This window comes from Podarcis vaucheri (assembly GCF_965113315.1).
Source record: "Podarcis vaucheri genome assembly, chromosome: 1".
NCBI classification, from domain to species: Eukaryota; Metazoa; Chordata; class Lepidosauria; order Squamata; family Lacertidae; genus Podarcis; species Podarcis vaucheri.
Genome location: NC_138759.1, coordinates 93,095,682 through 93,123,477, shown reverse-complemented (window position 1 = coordinate 93,123,477; position 27,796 = coordinate 93,095,682). Strand labels below are relative to the sequence as shown.

The 27,796-nt window shown below is 41.5% G+C and overlaps 1 protein-coding gene across 1 annotated transcript in view; it reads right to left on the bottom strand.

Moving 5' to 3' along the window:
• The window catches only part of GLI2 (GLI family zinc finger 2), a 196,330-nt gene that overhangs the window by 130,925 nt on the left and 37,609 nt on the right, over positions 1-27,796 (bottom strand). The window contains exon 2 of the mRNA XM_082238127.1: positions 17,380-17,545. Coding sequence (XP_082094253.1) covers positions 17,380-17,524 — 145 coding nt within the window. The 5' untranslated portion in view covers positions 17,525-17,545. The remainder of the gene's footprint in view (positions 1-17,379; positions 17,546-27,796) is intronic.

Below are 27,796 nucleotides of genomic sequence, written 5' to 3'. Positions count from 1 at the left end.
TATGAAGGTGGATTAGGCATTAAGTAGGGATGGGGAAGCTGTGGCCCTCCAGATGTGGTTGGACCAGTCCCCATCAACCCCAGCCAGCATGGCAAATGACCAAGGATGATGGAAGCCCAACATCTGTAGGGCCACAGGTTCCCTATCCTTGCATCAAAGCTTTACACTGGAAATCTGCCTTACTATCATAAATTTCAACTTTATCTTTATGTTCATTCCTTTTAGAAAGTTTGCTCCATTCTGTTATTTTTCTGATGTGAAATATTATGGGGGTTTTTGGGTTGTTGTTTTTTACAAGCACCCTGTTACGTTCCAAAACATAACATATATCTGGGCATTTTCTTCCATTAGCACTTTGGGGGAAAACAATCTGGTGAAGTCTATATTTTATCTGAGCTAAGTGCAAATCATAACATCATGGTTCTAGAATGCTATCCAAGAGACACACCACAGCTCTGCAAGGTCTACAAAAAACAAACAACAAAAAAACAGTGCCATGATCATGCAAGAGAACAGGGCAGGGAGAACAAATGTCATTTCAATCTGAGACTCTTTGCAACATGAGCATACTTTTAAATTTTCCTTGAGGAGAGATTACTTGGTTTTGGCTAAGAATCTGAAACCACTTGCAGGCCACACAGAAGTTACAGCGTAAGCAGATGACATCCTCTTTAAAAATCCTTTTAGTCACAAACAGATTTTGAAAACATATACTTAGAAACCACGCCAGTAAATTGGCCTTTCCGTGTTATTGCTCTGTAGCCTTTCCTATGGGCAGGATCCAGTGGTAGCTTTTGCCTCTCTTTTGTTCCCTTTTTGTTTTCTCTGCATGTTTCTGGTTCTAACCAAACAGGGGCATGAGCTCTGGAATGAACCCATGTGAGTCCTTTCAGACATGTTTAGATAGCATGATCTGACCATGAGCACAGAAGTTTTATGGGTATGATTTACAGTGTGCGTGAGGAACCTCTGGCTGCCAGCTGCCTCCATCCAGCTGCCAGCACTTCCCTGAAGTCACACACTGAGACCAAATGAGAATGTTCATTGCCCCCCCCCCAGTAAAAGTGGGCACCCAGGGAGGCTGCAGAGTACAGACCACTGAAGAGATGATTTGAAGAATGAAAGAAAGGTTATCAGAACAAATAAACAATAATCAGGGAGTTAAAATCCAAAACACAAAGTTATTCTAAGGTATTTACTAGTCAGTAAGTTCTACAGTGTAGGATGACTACCTACTATCAATGCTGCAACTTTCATAAGGACTGGGCTAAAGATACTGCAGAAGTTGCCACCCTTATAACTCTAAGCAGTGATATTGTCCTGATCCTGCAAGTATATGAATAACTGATCCTGCAAATACTTGCATTTAAGCAAATAATTAAAATATATTTTTTCAGTGGGTCCACTGGGTTGAACAGAGTTTAATATAAACAGCTGGAAAGATTCCCTCTGTAACAGTATATACAGCTCATATCTTTTGATAGTCTGTTTTTAGGGTGATCTTTCTTCCTCTTCAATTTGTGTGTTCACATTTCCTATTTCGGTGGATATAGCTCTCTGTATATTTTTTGCTCCAATGTGGCTCCCCCCCTCCATTCTCTGGCTTGTTTGTTGGATACATAAGACCATAGAGGAATGGATCATTGTCTATGATCAGATTGCAATATTATTTTCCCCAGCGTCCTCTTCATGAAGGGAAAATGACACAGGCAGAAATCAATAGATCTGTTACTGCTCTTTGCTAACAATATACAGTGGTACCTCTGGTTATGGACGGGATCCATTCCGGAGGCCCGGCCGTATCCTGAAAAGTCTGTAACCAGAAGCGCCTTTCTGTGTGCACACGCATGACGAAACCCGGAAGTATACACTTCCGTGTTTGCTGCATTCGCAACCCGAAGATTATGTATCTAAAGGGATACATAAACTGAGGTACCACTGTAATTAAGCTGAGCATAGCAGCTACGTTTCCAGAAGTAGAGATATTAATATTGATCTATTTTGCAGGGCTCTTGTAAAGATTAAAGCTGAGATAATACATGAGATAACCTTTGTGCACTTGAAATATGTCCTTATGCATGCTTATTGCTTTTTCACACAAATATTCAAATACATCACATGCACACACCTTTTCTAATAATAAACTGAAATACTTAGTGATTCAAGACTTCATACCCTGTAAGCAAAATAAGCTTCATACCCTGTAAGCAAAATTTTGGTTATATCAAAGCATAATGTACAGGAAAGCATCTTAGTAATTGACTTTGTAGTTTTGCTATGATGGAAACAAGAGACATGGGGCCTTCTGGAAAACTCTAACGCCCAGGCTAGCTTGTTGGAATGGTACATAGGTTAAAGAGCTGTTACTGCCTATCATAAAAGGAAACCCATCCTCACTTTAATAAGAACAATATTTTCCCCACTCCGTCCATCTCAAATATATATTTATGACCCAAACATTTCTGCATTAAAACTTGCTCCCTTCAAAGACCTCTTTCATGTCCCAAAGGGAATTTTTTAAAGTGATCTTATAGCAGCCGTTACTTATCTTTACAATGCACATAGTTAACTTATCTTTACAATGCTTGGAACTTTTACTTTCCTCTATATATTTTTAGCAACCAGCAATAAATTTGGTTTGATTCAGATGTTAGTGACTCTGTGACAATCTGTTGTCTTCCAGATGTTGCTTAGGCACTGTTTTAGTAGCTGGTTCTATAAAAGGCAGCAATCAAATTGGCCTTAGCACACTTTGTCCTGCTCCATTCAAACAGTTCGTTATAAATATTGTTTATCTGTGGAACTGAATGCAATCATTCAGACAACTGTCCTAATTAATGCATTAACTGAGTATTTGAAAATGAGGCTTTAAACTGGAGCACTCCCCTGTAGAAGAATTTATGGTGCTCATTACAAACAACCTTCCATTTCTTGATTCTGGGAGTAAGTGACTTGAGAGAAGCTTGCCCTGGAAAATCTGATGCCCAGACTTGCTTCCCAGGATACTTCCATCCTGGGCCACTTACACATTTATTACTTATGTGACTGATACACTGCCTTTTTGGACACAATTGCTCCTTCAAGGTCATGTACAAAATTTCATAAAGTAGAATAATGGTGCTAAAAAAATTATAAAATAACCATCAAATGAAAACCACATTATCATCCCTTAAAACTGAACCGTAGCAGAAATTAATAAATGCAACAGCAATTAGTAAGAGGCTGACTGAAATAAAAGTGCTTTAAAAAGTGCTTGAAAGTTTCTTTTAAAAAATCCAAACACCCCTATGTTCCTCAGTCATATTTCCTGAGGAAGCATGAGCCTTAAGTGCGGGGCCATCACTGAAAAGGTCCTGTCCTTGGTACTTGTTAGCCTAACACAGGATCAGAGGGCAGTGCATAAAGCTAAGACAGGTGTGTATGGATGCAGGTGGTCTTTCATAATTAAGTGTTAGCAATTATTAACAATATTTGTAATAGGGGCAGTACTAGTAGTGGCAGCACTGCAGCATGCCCTTTCTTCCAGGATCCTCAAATATGGATTAAGGCCTACTTAAATCTTGACATTGTTTAAATGATGAAATCTGTCAGATGTCTTCTGGGGAGAGGGGAGGATAATACTGTCAGGTCCCTGTCCTTATGAAAAGATAAAGTATCAGGTGCTGCTGTTCATACTTGGCTTTGAAAAGAGTTGGCAAAAGGTGAACATGGTCTGACCTTCTGAACATCTCTCCCTCAAAGTAACATGCTCACCTTAATGCATTTGCTCAGACTGTCTAACCACTAAAAACTCACGTTCAACCACTAAATGCTGCCTCATTTAAAAGCTAAAGTCATATGTGGTTTTGACCCCAAAACCATATGCTCATCCGGGTTTGCCTATATTCAGGAACCTCAGCAAATCATTTGGTGAACCTAGCTTTAATGTCAGGTATATAATTAAACCACCAAAGCAAAACCTGGGAGCTGAGCTTCTCTACAGAAAAAGTTCTTAGGCGTCAAGTACAACTCCATACAGGGACCTTATGTGCTGCCTTTAGTTCTGGTCATCTGCTGTTGTTGAGGTCAACAGATCTTTCTTGCTCTTATAGTGTTCATATTAATGATACAACTGGAAACAAACTGGTGTTAAGAGAGCTACATGTTCCACTGTTCTGATCCCACGATTGGACTTTGGAAACTTATTCCCCATGTGATTTGTCCGGAAAGTCAGACAGGAAGTGTTGTTATTGTTAGCCACCTTCTGTACCATTTTGTGGAAAGGTGGATCACAACTAACTAACTAACTTAAAAAAAAACATATTTTGTTAACGCAGAGCAGTGCTTTTGATTTCACTCAGCTTGGCGAATTGTGAGCCTGACTGAACAACCAAGAGTCTGTCAGGGAGCCAACAGCACTTTTTTTGTACTTTTCTTTTTTATATATAAAAAGACATTTTCATGTGCATACAGATGACACAGGAAAATCAACAGGCTTCACATCCTGCAGCTGCAAAAAGTAACACAACAAGTATCACCAATGTTTGATCCAAATGCAGTTTGATTCCTTTCCCAAAGCAAACTTCTGGAAAGGAGGAAAGTTTACTAGAGAGAGTACGTCATAATACTTTCACGAAAGCCCACATACACACACACACACACACACACACACACACCAATAAAAAACAACACTTAGCAAAATCATCACCTTTGTGTTGTTTTGTTTTGCTACTTTCTCCAGCTGCTAACACTTTGGAGAGAGCACCAGTGGCTCTAATTACAGGCCAGCATTAGAGAGGTAAGTTCCTGTGCCAAGTACTGTTCTAGCAAGCAAGCTGTCTCAGTGTATTCCTACTTGTATGCGAAAGGAAGCAAAGATGAATAGCAGCGCCAAGATGCAACATGTTACCTGAATAAATAGTGGGAGGAATCAAGTCCCCATTGGCAAAAACAGGATACCGACCAATTTGTATTATGTTGCTCACTTTGGTTAAAACAGGTTGAGCCTACGTAAAATATGATGGCACACAAATTCACTCCAGTTATCTGTGAATGAAACTAGCAGTACAAAGTAACTAAGGGCAAAATCGTTCTCAGAACCACTGTAATTCTTAGATAATTGCCTAATCTAAGGAAGCAATCCCAACTCAAGGAACAACAGGGCTGAATGGAGCCGCACTGCCAAGCACTGCCATTTCCACCAGCCAGGATAGAAGATTGGTGTGGCTGGGAGACAGTATTTGATTTTTGATGGACCAGTTCCAGGCTGATGCAGCAGAGGCAGACTGAGATCAGGCTCCTTTCCAGGAGCTGGGCAAGCTGAGGATCTAAAGCAGGGTTTCCCAAACTTCTGTCCTGAGCAGTTTTGGACTACAATTCCCACCATCCCTGAACACTGGTCCTGCTAACTAGGGATGATGGGAGTTGTAGTCCAAAAACAGCTGGAGACCCAAGTTTGGGAAGCCCTAATCTAAATGATCCTTGGTTGGCCCAGCTCTACACTGTCTACCTACCATCTGCAGCACTAGGCTGCCAACAGCTCACACCACTCTAGTCAAATGGGAGCCTGCACAGTAGTATTGACCCTGGCCAGCAAAGGTCTTCCATTGCATTCTAACCCTTCCCCAGTTGCATGGATTATGGGTGTCAGGACTGTTCTGATGAATATTTAAACCTAACCTTTGCATTTTACATTGAAAAATTAGTTCCGAGAAGCTGGGACTCGTGGACACTCAACAGATCTAGCTTAAACTTACACATTCAAAAGATCAAGTAAAGCCCTGCCTACCTCAGACTGCTGTACCTGACTGTAGCTAGAGGCACACTGTTGAAGGAATATAAAGGCAAGTAGAAATGCAGTCTGTTCCCTTCATTCACTCCTCCAGAACACACAGATTAATAGAGAATCTGGCCAAATGCCAAAACAGAATTAAAGGCGCTTAAATCCCATTGGTTTCAGTTGGGCTTAAAACGTATTTCTGCATTGGGTTGGGGCCCTGATTCTAAGCTTGCTTACTGGTTGTTTGCAGCACACTGTTATCTAAGGAGCCTGATCCAGAGCTCTGTGGATCTCTGGTTTCAGTGGTGGCGCGTATGTTTTGGATTACATGACTTTTGACCTCTTTCATCGTTATGATTTGACATTTCCTTTATGTCTACAAACCGATCTGAAACTACGAAGCCACTTACAGCATTGGGCCTTTTAGACATAAGCTAGGCTCGGATAATTTAATTATGTGCAGAAATATCTAACGTCTGGTTTTAACTTTCTATGACCTTTTAGTCCATTTAGTTTTCAGCACAACAGAAAGAGGGTGAAAGCTTCAAGGGAAGGGGAGAGGGAGAAAAAAAAAGCCCTCTACTGCCTGCCCCCCCCCCCAGTAAGGCATGCTTTGTTTTTAAACTCCACATTTGGACTTCTATAGTGATACAAAGGAAGTTATCAAAACCTTGACTTTAGCTGTTTATTTAGAAACGCATCTGCTCTGAGCAGCATTTCTTGGATCTGTTTCAGAGCAGAGAGTAAATTCATGTGGCAGAAAGCTTCTTTTGGAATAAATGTTGTGGATCGCCAGACTGAAAAGCTCTTTTACAAACAGCATTCTGATCTCCTCAGGATGTTACTTGGAGAATGCCTGCTCAGAATTCCCCTTGGAACTCTGTGAAAACAGAAAGATGCTAAAAAGTTTTGAAGCTGTTTACATAAATAAGCAGCCCGCCAATCAGACAGCCACGAGGCGCCTCAGAGCCTCCACTGAACCAGATCACGGGATGCCTCCTGCCAGTTTTCTAAAACTTTCAGGATCATTCAGCCTTTACATATATCAGCCTTCACCAACCTCCAGAACATGGATAGGCAAACTAAGGCCTGGGGGCCGGATCCAGCCCAATCGCCTTCTCAATCCGGCCCACAGACGGTCCAGGAATCAGTGTGTTTTACATGAGTAGAATGTGTGCTTTTATTTAAAATGCATCTCTGGCTTATTTGTGGGGCCAGTCTGGAGTTTTTGTATGAGTAGAATGTGTGATTTTATTTAAAATGCATCACTGGGTTATTTGTGGGGCATAGGAATTCGTTCATATATTTTTTTTCAAAATATAGTCCGGCCCCCCACAAGGTCTGAGGGACAGTGGACCGGCCCCCTGCTGAAAAAGTTTGCTGACCCCTGCTCCAGAAGTTCTGGACCACAACTCCCAACAGCCCCAGGCAGGGCATCTGGAGGGCACAAGGCTAGCAAAGGTTGGTCTACCAAATTCTTCTCCACCCTCCCCATTTTGAGAAAATGTTATGCACTGAAGTGTCAATCATTCCACCCACCCTTAGAAAATTATTACAGTGGTACCTTGGGTTAAGTACTTAATTTGTTCCGGAGGTCCGTTCTTAACCTGAAACTGTTCTTAACCTGAAGCACCACTTTAGCTAATGGAGCCTCCTGCTGCCGCCACGCTGCTGGAGCCCGATTTCTTTTTCTTATCCTGAAGGAAAGTTCTTAACCTGAAGCACTATTTCTGGGTTAGCGGAGTGTGTAACCTGAAGCGTATGTAACCCGAGGTACCACTGTACTGGGACAAGGGGCTCTTCAGTCAACCTGGTTCTTTGCAGAAAGAGTATTTAATATCACATCGCTCACAGCATCACCTTATTTGTAAAATGAGGTTACTGAGGCATTCCTGGCCTGTGAGCCTTTCCCCATAACCTCAGATGTGTGAAGGATGGGGTTGTAGTTACTGAGTGGAGAGAGAAAGGCGGACTCTACCAGTGGTCAGAGCTGGAATTTTCTTTTATTTTCTTCTCCCACTTGTCCCAGGAACAGGGTCTGTCACAAAAATCCCAGAGCTGCTTTCTGACTCTGATGCAGGAAGGCCCCAATACCTTCTGTCTTACAGGAAACACTTGCCATCAGTTGTAGGCACCAATGCTTAGGTTTTGCTTAGAGGACAACCAAGAGCATCTGGTGTTTTGAGAAAGAGTTACCTAAAGCTGAAATGAATGTTTGTTGGGGGAAGCAGGGTGTATACTAATTACCATTTTACTTTCCATTCTGCCACTCATTTTACAACACATTTGCACCTGATGGGAGGTAAAAAAAATAAATCCCCAGTGTAGCTCAGTTGTCTGTGTAGGCTTCTAACCAGAGAAGACAGAAAGCAGGACCTGGGAAAGAATAAGAATTATCTGGGCCTAGAGATGGTATGAGAAACTTTTGGCCCTATAGATGCTGCTGAACTACAACTTCCATCAGTGCCGGCAAGCATGTCAATGGCCAGGGATGGTGGGAGATGCAGTCCACCAACATCTAGAGGGCCAAAGGCCTAGATAGATCCATGCAAACTCCTTTCTGCCACACTTTGGCAACTGGTGTATCGCGTGTGAGCACTCACTTTGGAATAGTTGACTGCAAAGGGGTCAAAGTTACAGAGCTGTGTAGCAGCTGTACGAGTTTTTGTTGTGTCAGAAAAGCTCCCCTTATTGGGACTTGTTGCTCAGTTATTTGTTTCCACACTGCTGTGATGAAGACAGTGGTAGCAAAAGCAGTGGCAGTGGAAGGAGTGTGGCTTGTGTAATGGTTAACACTGGCCACTTTTGAAACTGGAAAGTGCCGGCGGGTGGGAGGGGGTTACTTGCATTTATTCTCAATAAGTCCTCTCAAGTGTTCTGACCTTGAAGTGAGGGTCCCACAAGTCCTTGTCTAGAGCCACATTAAGCAGAGAGAGAAAGAGAGAGAAAGAGAGAGAGAGATCACATGGTACGACATTAATAGAAACACGAAATACAAAATCTATGCAAGGTGTTACACTGTGTTTAATTAAACTCACACACTGGGTAAAAAGAACCACACCAAATCCACCTCAGGCTTTGCCGTTAGGTGTCAAGGAAGTAACACAATCCATCCCTTTGCTCTGTTGGCGCTCCACTGTCTTTTCAAGGCACGGCGGCCATTCTTTAAGGAGGGTGGGGAATTCAAGCCCCATTTCTAGGTGTCAGTAGTGGAAGCGCAGTGTTTCTTAAGAGCATTCTTCTTTGCCACTCGCCTGACCCCGAGAGCAGTCCCACTGCTCCGCAAAGGCAGCTGTGGAACGCTCTGCCAAACCCTATCAATTATTTAGCGTCAAAGGGAAAAGACTTAATCTGTGTGATAAAAGAATGGATTTTATCTGGAGCTTGTTCTCGTTTAAAAGTGATTTACACAAGCAATCTCTCCAGGCCTTTTCCATAATGTAATTATTTATTTTGTGTTAGCGGCCTTCCTTCAGCTCGGGTTATTTTTATCTGCTGCAGCCTTTAAATAGGAGAAGGGGAAACCCACTAAGTCCCTATTGATTCCCACCTCTCCCCCCCCCGAATAAAGCTTCACTGTTTAAAGGGGGGGGGATACAAGTCTTACAGCTCATTCAAACTTTGCCTTAAAATATTTATTCCATGCATGGGAGTTATCCATCTATAGATAGGGTGGTGGATGTTAAGGTCTGCATCACATGGAACAAAAACTAGCAGATAAGACATTTCATTTACCTACATGCTGATACTTGACAGCAGGTAAAAAGGGATGCCAAACACATCTTGCAAACTGGCACTTGGTCCTGGGCCTCCATACCCAAGAAATACATGTATGCCTTTCACATGCTATGGAGAACACAGTGTATGGGCAGGCACCCATAATTTCCTTAAACTGTGGCAACTTCCACAGTCAATCTTCTTTATACACATTTAATCTCAAAGAGCCCCCGAGTTGTCCTGCTGCATAACATCAACTTCAGAGTTCTGGAGACTGAAGAAATTCTGAACATCTGGAGCAGTCCTTAAGTAACATTATGGTACAGCTGGAGAAAATCCAAGGGAGTAATCAGTGACTATACTCTACCGGTACAGAAATAACAGAATTGCCCTTCCAAAAGAATAGCAAGCCATATTCTTGCTCAAATCCCAACCCTGAAATTGTGGTTTCAGAGAGTTTATTCTACTTAACTTGCAAAGGAGCTGTGGTCTTACAAGGAGCTGTACTTTATCCAGGAGCTCAGGTTTTGCAAGACTTGTAGCTTGTAGAAGGGCTGCCTCTGAAAATGCTTTAAACCATTAAGTTCCGCTCTTAGAAACCAAACTGAACTTTGAACTTAACATACAGTGCGAATCCTAACCATGGGTGGAAGTGGGACTTGTTGCGATGACCTGCCAGTGCAACTGGTTTTGTTGAATCTGCCCCCGTATCTACTAAGAAGTAAGTCCTACTGCATTCAGGTAAGTGGGTTTAGGATTGCAGACTAAGAAACGTAGTAAACTTCAGTGAAGCAAAACTGGAATTCGTTCATTCCCCCCCATATAGTCCAGCTCCCCACAAGGTCTGAGGAACAGTGGACTGCCCCCCTGCTGAAAAAGTTTGCTGACCCCTGACCTATGGTAGTTCAATACTGCATACTCCATTTGATGGAAGGTTTGTGTGTTCTTCGACAGAGATTTTCGCCAGCTCTGTTACCTAACATCCAATAACTGGAGATGGCAGGGACTGAACCTATGACATTACATGTGACAAGTATGTGCTCTACCAAGAAAGACTCACAAGGTCTAGAAGCCCTCAGATTAATTGCAAAGGAAAAGGAACCCTCCAAGTCTATACTGTAGTTATTAGATAGGATAGATCTACAGCAAAATTCACTGCTCACTCATTCTTATTACAGTGGTACCTCTGGTTGCGAATGGGATCTGTTCTGGAGCCCCGTTTGCAACCTGAAAAGAACGCAAACCGCATCTGCACATGCGAGGGTCGCATTTCACCGTTTCTGCGCATGCGCGTAATGTCATTGTGCACGTCTGCGCATGCACAAGTGGCAAAACCCAGAAGTAACCTTTTCTGGTACTTCCGGGTCGCTGCAGGACGCAACCTGAAAAGATGTAACCTGAAGCGCACGTAACAAGAGGTATGACTGTACACTCTTCCCTCTCCTACATTACCTGCTAATGGAATTCTCCTGGCAGTAAAAAATAAAAATATCAGAAGAAACCTACTGAATCAGGCCAAAGGCCCACCTAGTTCAGCATGTTGTTCTCCCAATGGCCAAGCAGATGCAGAACCTGAGCACATCAGCAATCTCCTCACTTGCTTTTCCTAGCAACTGGTACTCAGGCATACTGCCTCTGACAATGGAGGTAAAACTTCCCTCTGCCTTTCTGGGATCTTCCAACATTCCGTTTCATCACATGTCCCCATTTCTAGTCTTATAAGAGAAGGAGAAAAACTTCTGTCTATCCTAGGGTTGCCATATTTCAAAAAGTGAAATTCTGGACAGAAAAGAAGTTGTTGAGCTTTTTTTTTTTTTTGCTTGCGGCTGCAGTATTCCGGACATATGGCAGCCATAGCACTTCTCCACACCACGCTTTTCTAATTTATTTTCTTTAACTTACAACATTTCTGTAACTTCCAACATTTTATGAATCATCTACAATCTCTAACAAACTAAAATACATGACAACATCATAGGTACAAGCAGAAAGTAGTATGTGCAATCAAATAAAATTAATGCCCCCCCCCATTCATGCTGAAATAAAAATGTCTTCACACCCAGCCAAGATCCATATAGTGTTGGCATCTGCTTCTCCTCCACTGGGAGGCTGAACGCTTCATCATGTCTATGGCAATCCAGTACACGTCAATGCACAGTTGCAGATTATAAACCCTTAGAGTGGAAATCATACATTTTGAATGTGTCTAGGCCATGGAACAAGACTTCACACACCTTTTTTTAGGAGTGTCCATTTCCAAATTGCCAAGGGCATGTTTTGCAATATGCGTCATACAGAATGAACTTCACTTTAGGATGTTGCTGCTGATGGACATACTAAAAGCAACAGAGATGATGGATGGAAAAGGCATTTAGTAAGGCCATGGAAATTTCTGTTCAGCCTTCAGAGATGCACCTAGGATGGGTATCAGTTAAACCACTTTACAGCCACATAGATAGCTTCAAACAACATTTCTGCTGCCTGCCAATAATTCACAAAGTGTATCTCCTTATCCTGCATTCACACTACAGTCTGTTTCCATGACTTCAACACCAGAGGAATTGGTCTAAATTTGTAGCCATTTCCTCTGTTCTACAGTGTACCATGATTAGCTACATCTGTTATGCAGTTAATTGGGGAAAGAACCTGTGCCGATGTTAACTCTGGGGTTCCCTTAACTATGTTTAAGAGTTTAGGAACAAGCCACGAGACTGAGTGCTCCTTTGCTAGAATGAATTTCCTTCTGATCTGCAGTGCAGTTAAGGGATTCATTGTTAAAACCAATCAAGTGCTGCAATTAAAGCAGATCTTTAGCTAGTTCCGAAAGCCTGGTTAACCTGAATTAATGTTTGCACTGACACCTTGACTGAGGTAGAAGGAAGAAATTTTCTCAGGGGAGAGGCAGGGCAGGAGGTAGAGAGCACCTGATTCAGTAGTTTGTCCCAGTCCCTGGTCCTCTGGGCTGTCCCATCATAAGAAAAAATAAGAGAAGAATGAACTTAGATGGCATAGACTGCTTATTAGAGGTCTCAGGAACCTAAAGATGGTCAGGGAAAAGGCCAGGAGATGGCCTGAACAATGTTAGTCAATGTGAACCCTGTGGAGAGATCTGAATACTTTATTCACACAGTTTTCTCAGGCTAACACATTCCAATCTACTCCAACAGAAAACAGCTTAAGGAGAAAAGAATTTTAGAGGCCTAAAATTTGAAGTAATTTGCAATATATAAGTATCTCTTCTGCTGCTCTTTTCTGGCGAAACCAGGCAAACAATTCTCTAGAGCCGTCACTGGCTTGCCAAGGAGGATAGGTTAGGCGACTTTAAGTGGCAGTTTCTATTTTCTTATTCCTTTAATTCTAAGGAACACACACACAGTTGACATTTTTATTGGTTTGTTTATATGAGGTCTGCTGGGATTCTCCTTTCCTTCTACCTTCTCTTTCCCATGCTCATGGCTGACCCACCTATCTATCTTGTCAATCCTCATGACTTTTGGGGGGACGATTCAATCTGTGTTGCTTACATAGACTGCTTGGGAATCAGAGTGGGAAAAGCTGCTTCCTTCTAGCCCCAACTGTATCACTGAGGCTGAACAGGTGATTCTAAGTGTCTCTCTTGGTCTGTTTATCATTGGGTATAATTTTAAAGCTCTTTGAGAGTTTACTGCAGCCATTTTGCAACTGTGTGTCCCACAAAACTAGATAATTCCTTAGAAGCACATTAGGGGTTCATTGATGAGAAGCTTGGTAATGGTGGGCAAGGTTTTCTGAAATAAAGCTTGTCTGTCCCCCTGAAATGTGCAGCCTCCCCTCAGGCAATGTTAGTGTTCAGAGTCTCCTAGGGTACCCACTCCATTTCTGTGGGCTGATTGTTCAGCCCAGCAAAGGGAAAGGTTTGGACAATAATTTTGGCAGATCAGACCCACTGTATGCAGCTGAGTTAGGAGGTGCCTGTTCCCACTGCCCAACTGGCATGCTGGTCATCCAGTCCACTCAGTGATGGTGCATCTGAAGTCAGCCAATGCATATAATATCCAGCACACAATCTCCATCAACTTTCGGAGGGCCCAGCCTCCTCAAATATTTTATTAGGGGGCGTTGGCATGCCATTGGATATCAACTCAATTGGGATATCAAATCAATTGGACAGGGGAGAAAATGCTTTCTTGACCTCATCTACAACAGCCTTTTAGACCCTTGATCTGAAGTAGTAGTCTATTGGAGCCTCAAATTAAAAAAACCACACAGAATATTCTTCGTTCTGCAGCCTTAATGTACCCTGTACAATATTCCATTCCAACAGTTCTGTACTTAAAAGCACATGTGCAAGGTGATGGGTTTTTATTTAATCAACCAAGGCATTAATTTCTGAGAAATATTACCTAGGGTAAAGAGTACATCTTGGTTTTCACTGGCTCCAACCTTGGCTTTCCCATGTTTACACCAAATGACTTGTTGGACTTCATTATACACGAAGTATTTCCATAGATCAGAGGCAGTGAGACCTATGCAACTAACATAAAATAAATTACCACCCCATGATAAATGGTTCTATTAGCAATCCAGATTGTTAAACTCCGATAGAACAGAATGGAGGGAGCACCAGCCCATTCATTCTCCCTCCGGCAGATACCAAGTTGTAAATAGGTTATTTTGTGTGTAAATAACACATTAAAACTCAGCATTAGCTGTGTCTTTTGATAGAGAGGAAATTGTTCCAAATAAATAATCCCGGACAGGAATGTAAAATAAGCCAGATTTAATAGTGCATGCCTCCTGTAGCCGTGTTAAACATGACTAAAATGATAAACCCCAGAATCTACTAATAGTAAACCATGCTCTGACATCAAAGTAATGAGGCCATATTTTTACCCAGCTTTAGAAATGCTAAAATTAGTCTTGACAGAGCTAGACATCAGGGGGGAAATGCTGCCAACGTAAACACCATCAATTCTCCAAGCTGGTATTTGTGTCATAAGGGGTGTGCATTATTGTGGGGTTCGGGGGGGGGCATACTGTTAACGATAAGGCACTTGACACTTTCAATTAAGAGCTGAAACAAATATTTACAAACGTTCAACATTCATTGAATTTTCTAATTTGACCAGCCAGATTTTAAAACAAGGTATTTCAATTTCAAATTTATATTTTGAATGTGATTCTTCTTTTACTTCAAAATATAAATGCTTTTAATATGGTATCTCTTGATTGTTTTGAGCTTGACAGAATTCACATATGAACTGTCAAATACTGATTACTACTACATATTAGCCATCAAATACTACTAAATACCAACCAGATACTGGTGAGTATGACATAGTGATCCTTTTCAAAGTAAGTTTGAAGCCTAGAACCATATTGGCAGGGCTAGCAATGCCTTCTGCAATATCAGATGTCATTCTTCTTGACTTCTTTTGGTGGGAGTCTCTCAGACATATAACAGCCCTCAACTAAGATCTGGGAAATGTTGCTGACTGACTACCATCATAATCGGTGTTTTGACGCTACTGTTTCTAATTACAGTGGTACCTCGGGTTACAGACGCTTCAGGTTACAGACTCCGCTAACCCAGAAATAGTACCTCGGGTTAAGAACTTCGCTTCAGGATGAGAACAAAAATTGCGCGCCTGCAGCAGGAGGCCCCATTAGCTAAAGTGGTGCTTCAGGTTAAGAACAGTTTCAGGTTAAGAACAGACCTCCTGAATGAATTAAGTTCTTAACCCGAGGTACCACTGTACCTGAAATTTTAAGCTGTCATTTTATAATCCACACTAAACATTTCAGTGCTTTTATACCAATATAAGGCCTGGCTTTCCCTTAGGGTAGTGGGTGGTAAGCACAGCACTGTTGTACCATAGCAGTATTATGTGGTTGTTCAAAAATATGGGGTGGTATTATGCAAATGTTTTGTGCTAGTGCAAGGCGATTTCCTTCCTTTTCCCACCTCTGCTTGTCCCCTGCGCTGTCCACAAATCTGCTCCAGAGGACGGGAGGAACCCCAGAACAGATTCAGGGGACAGGTAACGTAGGGGAAAAACTTTCTGCTACACAACGAAAAATCCTTGCATTGATGGAACATTTGCCTTAGAACTATGTTGAGTACAACCCATGGTGTACAGTTGTGTGGCTGGTTTTAATGGTTTTATCTTGTATTTGAGACATCTCTCAATTATGTTCTTTCCAGAGCTTATGAGTAACATTTGCTGTTGTTCTGTTTTGTCAGTGATCTCTAAAAGATTTTCCCCACTGCCCACCCCTTAACCGTTGTCCTGCATATTTGATGCTTTCACACAAAAACAACAACTGGGAGGTTTCTTTTTGAACAGGTGAAATATAGACTTACACCTTTTGAAATTGTAAGTAGTTATAAAGAAAGAGATGGGAAACTTTCTCACTTCCCCTGGCAAGCCCATGTTATCTACCAAATAGCCAAGAAAACAAAGAAAGCTGATGGCAAGGGGGGGTGGGGAACTTTTCCTACATTCTTCTGTTCAGGGGACTATGTAGTGTCAAAAGAATGAGGCAAAGATATATTCTGAAACACAGTCTTGTCCAGCAATGAGAAATATTTTTGAAAGGCCAAAAATCAGCTGAAAAAGTTTATACAGCTGAAAATGCCACTTGTCACATTCCACCGGTCAAGTCTCAGCTAATTTGTTCCTTCATTTCCTGCTGTGAGAGGTCATTCTGTCCCATGCAAGGAAAACAAGGAGTGGTTGGTGTCTAACCAGAGCAAGCAACAGTTCTCTGTTTTTGCTGTGTGTGACTCTCTCTTACAACAGCAAATACCAACAAGTTCCCAGTCAGCTGTACACAAATGTAGGGTTCAGTGAGCAATTCATAGCATATCCCCAGGCAGTTCCGGTTTGCAAAACCCCATTTTTACTAGAGTTAGGTTTCTCTGGGAGATACCCAATTAATGAGGCCCACAGGCCAAGTGCAGCCCCCCAGACCTCTCAGACTGGCCCTCCGTACTCTGCCCAGGCTATGCCCTCTTTTTGGGCCAGAACCATTACTGGCCCTGCTTTGCATTCCCCTCAAATCGTTTTACCTGGCTGGAATGTATCCTTCAAGTGTCATAGTATCTTTTGCTTGCCAGGATGGAAGGTGGAGAGTTGTGTGTCTGGCTACACTCACTTTTGCTATGACAACTATTTCTATGCAGCCTGTGGAAAATTGCTCCTGAGGGAATGTGAGCCCCTTGAAGTAAGTCATACTCAGAGTTGAGCCATTTAAATCAATGGACTAACTTCAATGGATCTTTTGGATATCATCCTCTGTTAATAAGAGTCTTTAGTCCTTTCAGGCTAGCCACTTTCCCCATATTCTTTCTGATTCACATTAGTCAGCATGGGGCCATCATGATCTGAATTCCTTTTATGCTTTTATATCAACTATAACTTTAAAAAAAAAACCACACACACCTAAATTAAACAACAATCAGCTGTTTGGGTGAATAGTTCGATTTTTGCTTCAGGACAGGACAGGACAATAGCAAAATAAACCACAAAACCTGTAAATTATAGTGTTCTCTGCTGGAAGACAGAACATTTTGCATTCCCCTCCTGAAGATGAATTACTCTGTTCATTCCACACAGGCATCCAGGAAACAGCAACAACTGACAATCAGTACTATCTCTAGAGTTAATTTGAATGCAAAAGCCACATGCGTCTCAAAACAGGTCCAGGTTGTTTCGTTAAACATATACTCTCTGTGAAGGCATGGGATCTGCAGTCTGTCAACTTCCAGTTGCTTTAACTTTCTAAGACCAAGAGCCCCAATAAACTCAGCATATTCACACATGAACATATGCCTCTGTTCATATTAAAACCTAACAGTCTAATGAAAAAGAGCCCCTGTTGCTTTCAAAGTGTGGGAAACAAAACAACAACGAAAAAAGTACCTCCTTGTGTTACTGCTGCTGCTGCGGCTGCTCCTAAAGGAGTTGTTTTCTTCGTTGTTTCATTAAAACCATTGCCTTCCAGAAGGGCATTTTTCCCTTCTTTCTTTCCAGCAGCAGTTGAGGTGGATGTTTCCATCTTAGACATACATATTCCAGCTCCCCAGTCCTTAAAAACAAATAAAAAAATAGCAGTTCAGACATTTCTTCTGTGAAAGATGCAAAAAAATTTGGATTCATGGAGGACGATTGATCCCATTCCAAAAAATAATTAAAAACACAAACATTCATAGATCTGTTTAATTGCTCACCAAGTCTTCGTTAAGCTATTGTAATTATTACCAGAAAGAGCACGAATCCCCAAAAGTGCCAAGCTTTCAACTTTAAAATAATAATAATAATTTAGAGTTGACTTCCTGCCAACAGTAAATTTTTTTTTACTTTTGTAAATCTAAAGTTGCCTTGTGTGCCAGCAGCCAAGGTAAAAAGAAAAAGCTTTTGGTCTGGACTATTTATTAAAAATTGCATAGGTAACATCACTTAAGAATCTTAAAACATTTTATATCCTTCAATGGGGATTCTTTGAAAATTGTCCATTCTCAAAGCTTTCCGCAGCCATAGCAATTGCATAAAATTGCAGGAATTAATGATATTAGTAAAGAAAATACACTTCTGGGAAACCACGTCTACGGATTTTGAGCTTAAATAAAATTTACTGTCGGTTTGTTTTGTTATTTTTATTTTACTTTAAAGGGAGAACAACAATGCACATGATTCTGCCAACTTTAAGCCTTTTAGATCTTATAATTCAACTAAGGCTGTACTTTAACTTTCCCACTGAATGAACAGGACACAGCCTAGGACGTTTTACCACACTAGGCAAAACTAAAAATGCCGCTGTATATATGCACACATGAGGCAGCCAGGGGAGTAAAATGAGACAGACAGTGGTGAGTGGGGATGCAGTGGTGTAGCAAATCCATTGCAGCTGGGCAGATCTGCCACCTGAAGCAATTGCCTCACCCTGCTTCATGGGCTGGCCAACCCTGACAGGACAAATTTGCTTAACTTTGGCTGGATCCTCATGCCTTATACATTTCAGCATATGAGAGAGATGGCAGTACTAAATTATTATACAATGTGAAAAAAATTTCCGCATCTCAACATGGGGTGGAATTCAATGTCACGCTATTACAAATGTTTCATCTGCACAGGCATTCCAGCTTGGTCCTGCCTCTCCTCCCACTGTGTGCTGTTCTGGGAATTTCCCCAAACCCCTCAGAGTCAATTTCAAGAGACGTGAGGGGGTGGAGAGTGGGCAGGGTGAAGCCCCCCTGCACAGGTGGAATGGGAGTCCTCCGGTGAATCCTGCCCAGAAAACACAACCTTACACACACACAACAGAAATGGCAATTTAACTTCTTGAGTATACTCATGGGTGTCTCAGGTGGGGGATACTGCCTCCCTGGAATCCTCAATGTATTTCTTTATTTTAACAGACACATGCACATCCACCAAGTAAATAAGAGGCTTAGAGTGATCTCTGAGGCCACTTATTGAGAGTGGCTGCCAGACTTGGACTCTCTGCACTTTTCTGAAGGAGAACCTTCCTGGGCCAGATGAAAGCTTCTTCTTCTTGCCTAATGATGCTGCTTCTGCAAATGTTAAAATAGCAACCATGATGTAAACCTCAAAAGAGACAGTATCCAGGTTCAAGCAGGGGCAGGACATGGGAATATCCCCACTGACAATACCGAGGCAGCTACCAGCACTGTACAATTTGAAAGACAGATAAAGACTAGCTATAAGGAACTACACTTCGAAAGAACATATACAGTGGTACCTCGGGTTACAGACGCTTCAGGTTACAGAAACTTCAGGTTATAGACTCCTCTAACCCAGAAATAGTACCTCAGGTTAAAAACTTTGCTTCAGGATGAGAACAGAAATTGCGTGGTGGCGGTGCAGCAGCAGCAGCAGCAGGAGGCCCCATTAGCTAAAGTGGTACCTGAGGTTAAGAACAGTTTCAGGTTAAGAACGGACGAATTAAGTTCTTAACCCGAGGTAGAATTGTACAATGCTGGACTCCTACAGAAAGTTATGACTTCAGGCATGATAATATGAGTCCAAAAAGATTTTGCTATGCATTGCTTTCTAAATATTCTCCTTGGTTAACATACTCTGCTGTCATTACCTTTTATTCCCCCAATCAATAGTATGAGGAGCACAGGACATATTCATTACCAAAGTTTGTACCAACTACAAAGACTTCAATGAAGTTGCAAGAGATGCCATAGAGGTTCTAACTTCCTTTCTGGCATGAACAGGAAAAAAAGCTACCAACTGAGCAGCAACAAACACACCACTCAAAGTAATTCACTATAAAATGAAGGATCAATATAGGAAATGTTTTATTTGGGCTATTTGCACTAATTAAGAAATGCAGTATGAGATTAGATCATCACCCCCCGAACTTCAGAGCATGGGAAGTCACCCAAAAGATATATAATTTGGCACTGGATATTTGGCTTTTTTGATTGTATTATAATTTGGAATGTTTTAATGTGGTTTTTATTGGATTGTTAAAATGGAAAAATTAATAAATATTGTATTAAAAAAAAAGCAAAGTAATTCACTATATACTAAGCAAGGCGGAGTTGTCCTGATTTCCTTAATCAAAAACTCGTGATTACAAAGGAACCATGCATGTCTTCAAATTTGTTAAACACTTCACTCTTTCTTATATTGAAGAGATAAAGAAGAGTCTTTTTCTTATTAAAAATGGATCATGCATTCCCCCCCCCTTTTCACACACAACTCTTAAGAGTCACATTTTAGCCAAGGACATCAGTAGTACATTAGACATCCTTAGGACTGGAGCTCATTATGCTTCCTGGAAAGCACACAAAGTAACTCAGAATAAGTGAGACTTTCACTGTCAAGAGATGCAAAACTTGAGAGCACAATAAAAAGATGACACGGCTTTGCAATCTTCTGCGGTTTCTGGTATACCCACAACAAAAAACCCCTAAAAAGATCCAAAGAGTTAACACCTGGATATTAGTTCCTAAACAATTAGCAAGCCTTCATAGAGGCAATTCTAACCTCCAAATGAAAAGATATCAGCTCTTCTAAACAAGCCTTAAGATGTTGGCACAGAAATACGATTGCACAAGCTTCTCAGCTGAATATTTGTCTAAATGACATCCTTCTTCTATATTTGTGGTTAGTATGCTGAACATACAAGATACGGTTCTTAAGACATGTATTCACCTCCTACTTCCATTTCTTTGTTTTTTGTTGTAGGAGGAAATTGAAAAGAAGTGAGAGAGCTGATACGGGGTAGGTGAATCCTTGCATAATGATCTCAAGCCCCAGAGCATCAGAAGCTGCCTTATACTGAATCAGACCATTCATCCGCCTAGTCCAGTATTGTCTACCCTGCAGGTTCCAGGCTGCTGTCATGACTAGTCCTACCTGAAGATGCTGCAGATGCAACCTGGGACCTTCAGAAGGCAAAGCAGATGCTCTACCCCTGAGCTGCAACCCCAATTGTCATAGAATCATAGAATCATAGAGTTGGAATAGACCACAAGGGCCATCGAGTCCAACCCCCTGCCAAGCAGGAAACACCATCAGAGCACTCCTGACATATGGCTGTCAAGCCTCTGCTTAAAGACCTCCAAAGTAGGAGACTCCACCACACTCCTTGGCAGCAAATTCCCCTGTCAAACAGCTCTTACTGTCAGGAAGTTCTTCCGAATGTTTAGGTGGAATCTTCTTTCTTGTAGTTTGGATCCATTGCTCCGTGTCCGCTTCTCTGGAGCAGCAGAAAACAACCTTTCTCCCTCCTCTATGTGACATCCTTTTATATATTTGAACATGGCTATCATATCACCCCTTAACCTCCTCTTCTCCAGGCTAAACATGCCCAGCTCCCTTAGCCGTTCCTCATAAGGCATCGTTTCCAGGCCTTTGACCATTTTGGTTGCCCTCCTCTGGACACGTTCCAGTTTGTCAGTGTCCTTCTTGAACTGTGGTGCCCAGAACTGGACACAGTACTCCAGGTGAGGTCTGACCAGAGCAGAATACAGTGGCACTATTACTTCCCTTGATCTAGATGCTATACTCCTATTGATGCAGCCCAGAATTGCATTGGCTTTTTTAGCTGCCGCGTCACACTGTTGGCTCATGTCAAGTTTGTGGTCAACCAAGACTCCTAGATCCTTTTCACATGTACTGCTCTCAAGCCAGGTGTCACCCATCTTGTATTTGTGCCTCTCATTTTTTTTGCCCAAGTGCAATACTTTACATTTCTCCCTGTTAAAGTTCATCTTGTTTGTTTTGGCCCAGTTCTCTAATCTGTCAAGGTAGTTTTGAAGTGTGATCCTGTCCTCTGGGGTGTTAGCCACCCCTCCCAGTTTGGTGTCATCTGCAAATTTGATCAGGATGCCCTTGAGTCCATCATCCAAGTCGTTGATAAAGATGTTGAATAAGACCGGGCCCAAGACAGAACCCTGTGGCACCCCACTAGTCACTCTTCTCCAGGATGAAGAGGAACCATTGATGAGCACCCTTTGGGTTCGGTCAGTCAGCCAGTTACAAATCCACTGAGTGGTAGCATAGTCAAGACCGCATTTTACCAGCTTCTTTACAAGAATATCATGGGGCACCTTGTCAAATGCCTTGCTGTAGGCTACATCCACTGCATTCCCTTCATCTACCAGGCTTGTAATTCTGTCAAAAAATGAGATCAGGTTAGTCTGACATGACTTATTTTTCAGAAATCCATGCTGACTATTGGTGATCACAGCATTCCTTTCTAGGTGCTCACAGACTGTTTGCTTAATGATCTGCTCCAGAATCTTCCCTGGTATTGATGTCAGATTGACTGGGCGATAATTATTTGGGTCCTCTCTTTTCCCCTTTTGGAAAATAGGGACAACATTTGCCCTCCTCCAGTCTGCCGGGACTTCGCCTGTTCTCCAGGAATTCTCAAAGATGACTGCCAGTGGTTCTGAGATCACATCTGCCAGTTCTTTTAATACTCTTGGATGCAGTTCATCTGGCCCTGGAGACTTGAATACATCTAAACTAGCCAAGTATTCTTGTACTATCTCCTTAGTTATTCTGGGCTGTGTTTCCTCTGCTGAATCATTTGCTCCAAATTCTTCAGGTCGGGCATTGTTTTCTTTATCGGAGAAGACTGAGGCAAAGAAGGCATTGAGGAGTTCAGCCCTTTCTGTGTCCCCTGTTTGCATTTCACCATCTTCTCCTCTGAGTGACCCCACTGTTTCTTTGTTCTTCCTTTTGCTACGGACATACCCATAAAAACCTTTTTTGTTGCTTTTAACCTCTCTAGCAAGCCTGAGTTCATTCTGTGCTTTAGCTTTTCTGACTTTGTGTCTACACGTGCTGGCTATTTGTTTGAATTCCTCTTTGGTGGTTTCCCCCCTTTTCCATTTTTTGTACACATCCTTTTTTAATCTTAACTCAGTTAAAAGTTCTTTAGATAGCCACCCTGGCTTCTTTAGGCACCTTCCATGTTTCCGTCTCATTGGTATTGCCTGAAGTTGTGCTTTTACTATCTCCCTCTTAACAATTGTGTTTCTTCAAGTCCTTCACCATCAAGTGATTGCCAGGATTCACCCCCCCCCCAACTGCTGCTGTAGGGGATGCAAGATTGCCTTAGAGCAGCATCTTTCAGTTTAGTCCTAAATGAGTTTATTTCAAGTCATGCTGAATAAGAAGAAAATCAAACCATCAAGGTTGGGCCATAAAGAATTGATTGTTCAGAGCTACTAACACATAGGCAGAATTATTTGTTAGTGCTATTGTTAATTAGTTATTAATTGGAGTATATACTTCTGGTTTTTCTGGTGTTATAAAACAAACAGAACAATTTTAATCTGTTTGCATTATCCTTTGTTAGCCCTCTTGAGTCTCTTCTGAGAAAGAGGTGAGGTAGTTTTTTTAAAAAACAAAAATAAATAAATGTCTTTACTGACTTTAGCAAGTGTGCGCAGGGTATGTGAATCAAGAAATAATAAAGTGATTATTAAATATTTGCATTTAACAGTTAAATCCTTCTCAAGTGCTAGACTGAAAGGAAATATATATATATAAAGAATGTAGTCGCCTAATCTTTGGGATTTAAGCGACTTAGTATACATAAGTCTATAATTATTTGCTGATTTAAGGGTACTGGCTGACTGAGCGAATTAGAAAGGGAATACACGGTCTTTCACCTCTAGGTCATGGGGTCAGCAAGTCAGTAATGACCAAAAGTTCTTCCCAACTGACAGCCAAGCCCCATCGAAGAAGCAATAACTGAAAGTAATTAGAGCGATGGGCCAAGGAGTGACCCAGCTGCAATGAGGCTCAAGTTGAGCCACTCTGCAATCTGAAGGAAAGCAGCCAGTCACGGAGGACTTCCACATACCTGTTTGTGTCACTGAAATTATCCTTGATATTTCACTCATCACAAAACCATATCAAGAATGGGAGCTTCAGAAATTACTTTTGGAAATATCAAAATCAGTCAAGATGTTTGTTGCCTGCTTATGCTGTCAATTTTTTAAAGAGTCGATTTTTAGCATCCTGACCAAAGCTATAATTATTTATTATAGTTTATAATACCAGCCTGAAAGAGGAAGAGGAGGTGGAGTTGATATATTTGTGAGAGATTATTTTTTGCTAAACAATACTATCAAATCCATGTCAGAGTCTCTTAAGGAATAGAATGGGAGTTCAGATTTCAGATAATCATATACAGTGGTACCTTGGGTTATATACGCTTTAAGTTAAATAGGCTTCAGGTTACAGACTCCACTCACCCAGAATATTACCTTGGGTTAAGAAGAAGAAGAAGAAGAGTTTGGATTTGATATCCCGCCTTTCACTCCCCTTCAGGAGTCTCAAAGCGGCTAACATTCTCCTTTCCCTTCCTCCCCCACAACAAACACTCTGTGAGTTGAGTGGGGCTGAGAGACTTCACAGAAGTGTGACTGGCCCAAGGTCACCCAGCAGCTGCATGTGGAGGAGCGAAGACACGAACCCGGTTTCCCAGATTACGTGACTACCGCTCTTAACCACTACACCACACTGGTTAAGAACTTTGCTTCAGGATGAGAACAGAAATCGTGCTCCGGCAGCATGGCAGCAGCAGGAGGCCCCATTAGCTAAAGTGGTGCTTCAGGTAAAGAACAGTTTCAGGTTAAGAACGGACCTCCAGAATGAATTAGCTACTTAACCCGAGGTACCGCTGTAATTCTGCTCACTGAAACTTCCATAGCCTTCCCTGACCAACTGATTGAAACAAAGTCCACCTGTCGGCAGAATGCTACCCAGGACAACAAGCCTGCACACAACCAGGTTCCCTCGCCCAAATTCTGGACGCATGTCTTGCTTTGCTTTCTTTATACTGGGAGAAGGAATACATGCCAACTGTTTGATGAAGCCTCCCAACCCCATGATTGGTGGCACCATGACAAGCATGCAGATTTCGATGAGACACTGCTTATGAGCAGCCAGCTGACGTGTCAAGGATTTTCCATTTCTCCTTTTCATGGCAGGACGCATCAAATGACTTTTAAATTGTTCATCTCGCCTGACATCTTGACGCTAAATTTGTGATGGCTTTATTAATAAAAATACTAAGGCAGCTTTATTATCAATCATTACTGTGGCTAAATTTCTCTGTTAATGAAGAATGTACAAAGTTGTCTTTTACAAAATCAGACCACAGTCTACATTTCTGAGGATGCCAAATGTATCTTTTTAATGAGGGAGTTTTATTTAAAACAAAAACAAAACCTTTCTAACATCCCTCCTCCTACCCACACATTGCTTTTTATGCACTCAGTCCTCAAGTTTTTCCACTGCTATATGTAAAACATAATTTATAAACCCACTGATGGATTATCCCTACAGAGAGCCATTAAGCATGAAAAAAAATTCCAAAAGGAAGCCTCATTTTATTTACTAGTAAAGGTAATTCAGAAGTAGCTACCTAGCAGAAGACCTTGTGTGGTATTCAGACACAACCCTTTCCTCAGTCATTACTCAAAATAATAATAAAAAAATCTTAACCACATTACCAATCCTGCTCAACTGCATAACTTTCTCTGCAGGAAGAAAGCTAGGCACTTGATCTTGACACCAAGAGCGATTGTGGCATTTTGGAGCTGCAATATATAAATCTGTTGTGATGCTAAAATATTCAGAAATGCCCGAGATCTCAATAAGGAAACTGCTTTATGATTTGCCCTGGATGACCCCAGCTATTTTAACAGCTGCATTATATATAATGAGAGAGAGATATCCCAACGGGATTTCAAAGAAAACAACTCAGAATCACGTTCTGAGGAAAACAAGAGAGTGTTAAGCACATCCCACTTGGTCTGCGTATAATGGCCAGAACTGTTTTCTGAGCACGGAAACAAATCACAAGTTTAGGGAGCAACAAGCATCCTAGGAAGAATGCATGTCATTTGGATTTGTCCAAAACAGCATGTGCTGCCTGCTAAAGTAGTCTTTTATTTGTTTACAACATTCTCATACTGCCCATTCATGAAAAATATTCTAAGCAGTGTACAGAACCATGGTATCTGAAACACAGCATAGACACAAAATCAGAACCAATTTAATTATTGCTGGAGTACAGCTAGTCTGACACTGCCCATCCCTCAGTAACAGTCCCTTTTTCGTAGAGACAAAGTTTTAACAAAGCTATGCTTAGGCATGGATGAATCCATGAGTTTCTGTTTCAACCAGCATACACTGGCTGCATTCGTATAATTCTCCAAACTATGGAGGGCTTGTTCTTTAGACCATGGTTTGGGGTATTATATTGCTACAGTGATTAGGTCATGTTGACAATAATTTCATGTGAATTTTGGAAAATATGACATATTCCAGGCCAACTTTATCTAACTTTTTCAAGACATGTGAACATTCTGTGATTTTTTTTAGCTCATCGTACCTTGTATCAAGACTAATGTTCCTTCCTCCAATGTGAATTTATTAAAAAGTATAATAAATAGGGATTTTTGTTTTAACTATAACTCTCAGTGATGCCAAAACAGCATTTTCATTGAAAAATTAAATGAAAGGATGAGGCGTCTCTATTTCATCTGTTCTCTTCCAGGGGCTATTTATAAGAGGAAATGGCCTTGCCATACTTCTCTAGCTTCCTATGAATAAAACAAAGTTCCAGCCAAGTGTTTTAACACTGACTCAACACAGTGACTGCTGTGCTATCTTTTGCAACTCGTAAGATCCTGTTCCAGAACCAAATCCGTTTCTTCATCTCACTCTTCTGTGCAATGCCAGCTACACTGCAGAAGTAAAAACAAATCTAACTTGGTACAATGTAACAGAATCGTACCTCACAGATTTCTCATAGCAACGTCTACTGGGTTCCTCAAAACAGGACTCTTCTTTCTATTTACATATTAACAGCAAAGTGTACTTGCAATGCTGAGATGGAGAAAGGATCAGCCTAAGGTGACCAGCACAATAGTCATATATGAAGAATGACAACCTCCAGCAGGGTCTTTTCCTCATGCAAAATAAAACAAATAAGGCATTGTGCTGGAGTACGTTTGACTGGCAAGGAGATTAGTATGGAAAATGCTGCGATTTGGGATTGGTTTTCTAATGCCTAATCCCAGAAATACTGTGTTATCAAATTTGATTAGGTGGGAGAGTGGCTAGCCACATGGGCTTCAGTGGTCATTGCTTATTCCCATATTGCTGATTTTGAAACTCATAGAAAACTGTTCTTAACTTGGGAAATTTAGGTATTAACTTAAAATTTAGAGATTGAGATGGTGGGACTGACCACATGGCTTCAGGTAAACCTGTCAGTGTTTATTTCCAAACACCTTATCAGTGAAGTTTATAGACGGCTAAACTAACTTAGAAAATTTAGGTACCATTTTTTTTTAATAAAAAACAACAACAACACCCCTGAACCCTCACCATGCTTATGTATGCTGAAGGTTCTCATTGACTTCTTTGGGATTTGTTTGAAAGCTACACCCTTTGTTATTTAAGAAGGTAAAGTATTCAATGCTCATTGACTCATCTGTCTCTCACAACAGTAAACAAGGTAAGTCAGTGGATGTATGGTGTTGCAAAGGGTTCCCCAATATGGCACCCACAGCCACACATGTGCCCACAGAGGCTTCCTGTGATGCCCACAAGATCACCCCCATTGCCTTTCCATCTGATGAAATTAGGCTTGAAAGAAGCATTCTACATAGCTTCTATGTGTGGAGAATGTCCAAAATGGAGACTTAAAGTGGAAACCATATGTGGAGTCCATTGTGGACATCTGTATGGACACATAAACTGATTCCCACAATCCATCTGCCCTCTACTTTGCGGTGTAAGGACTGCTGGAATTAGCTGTATG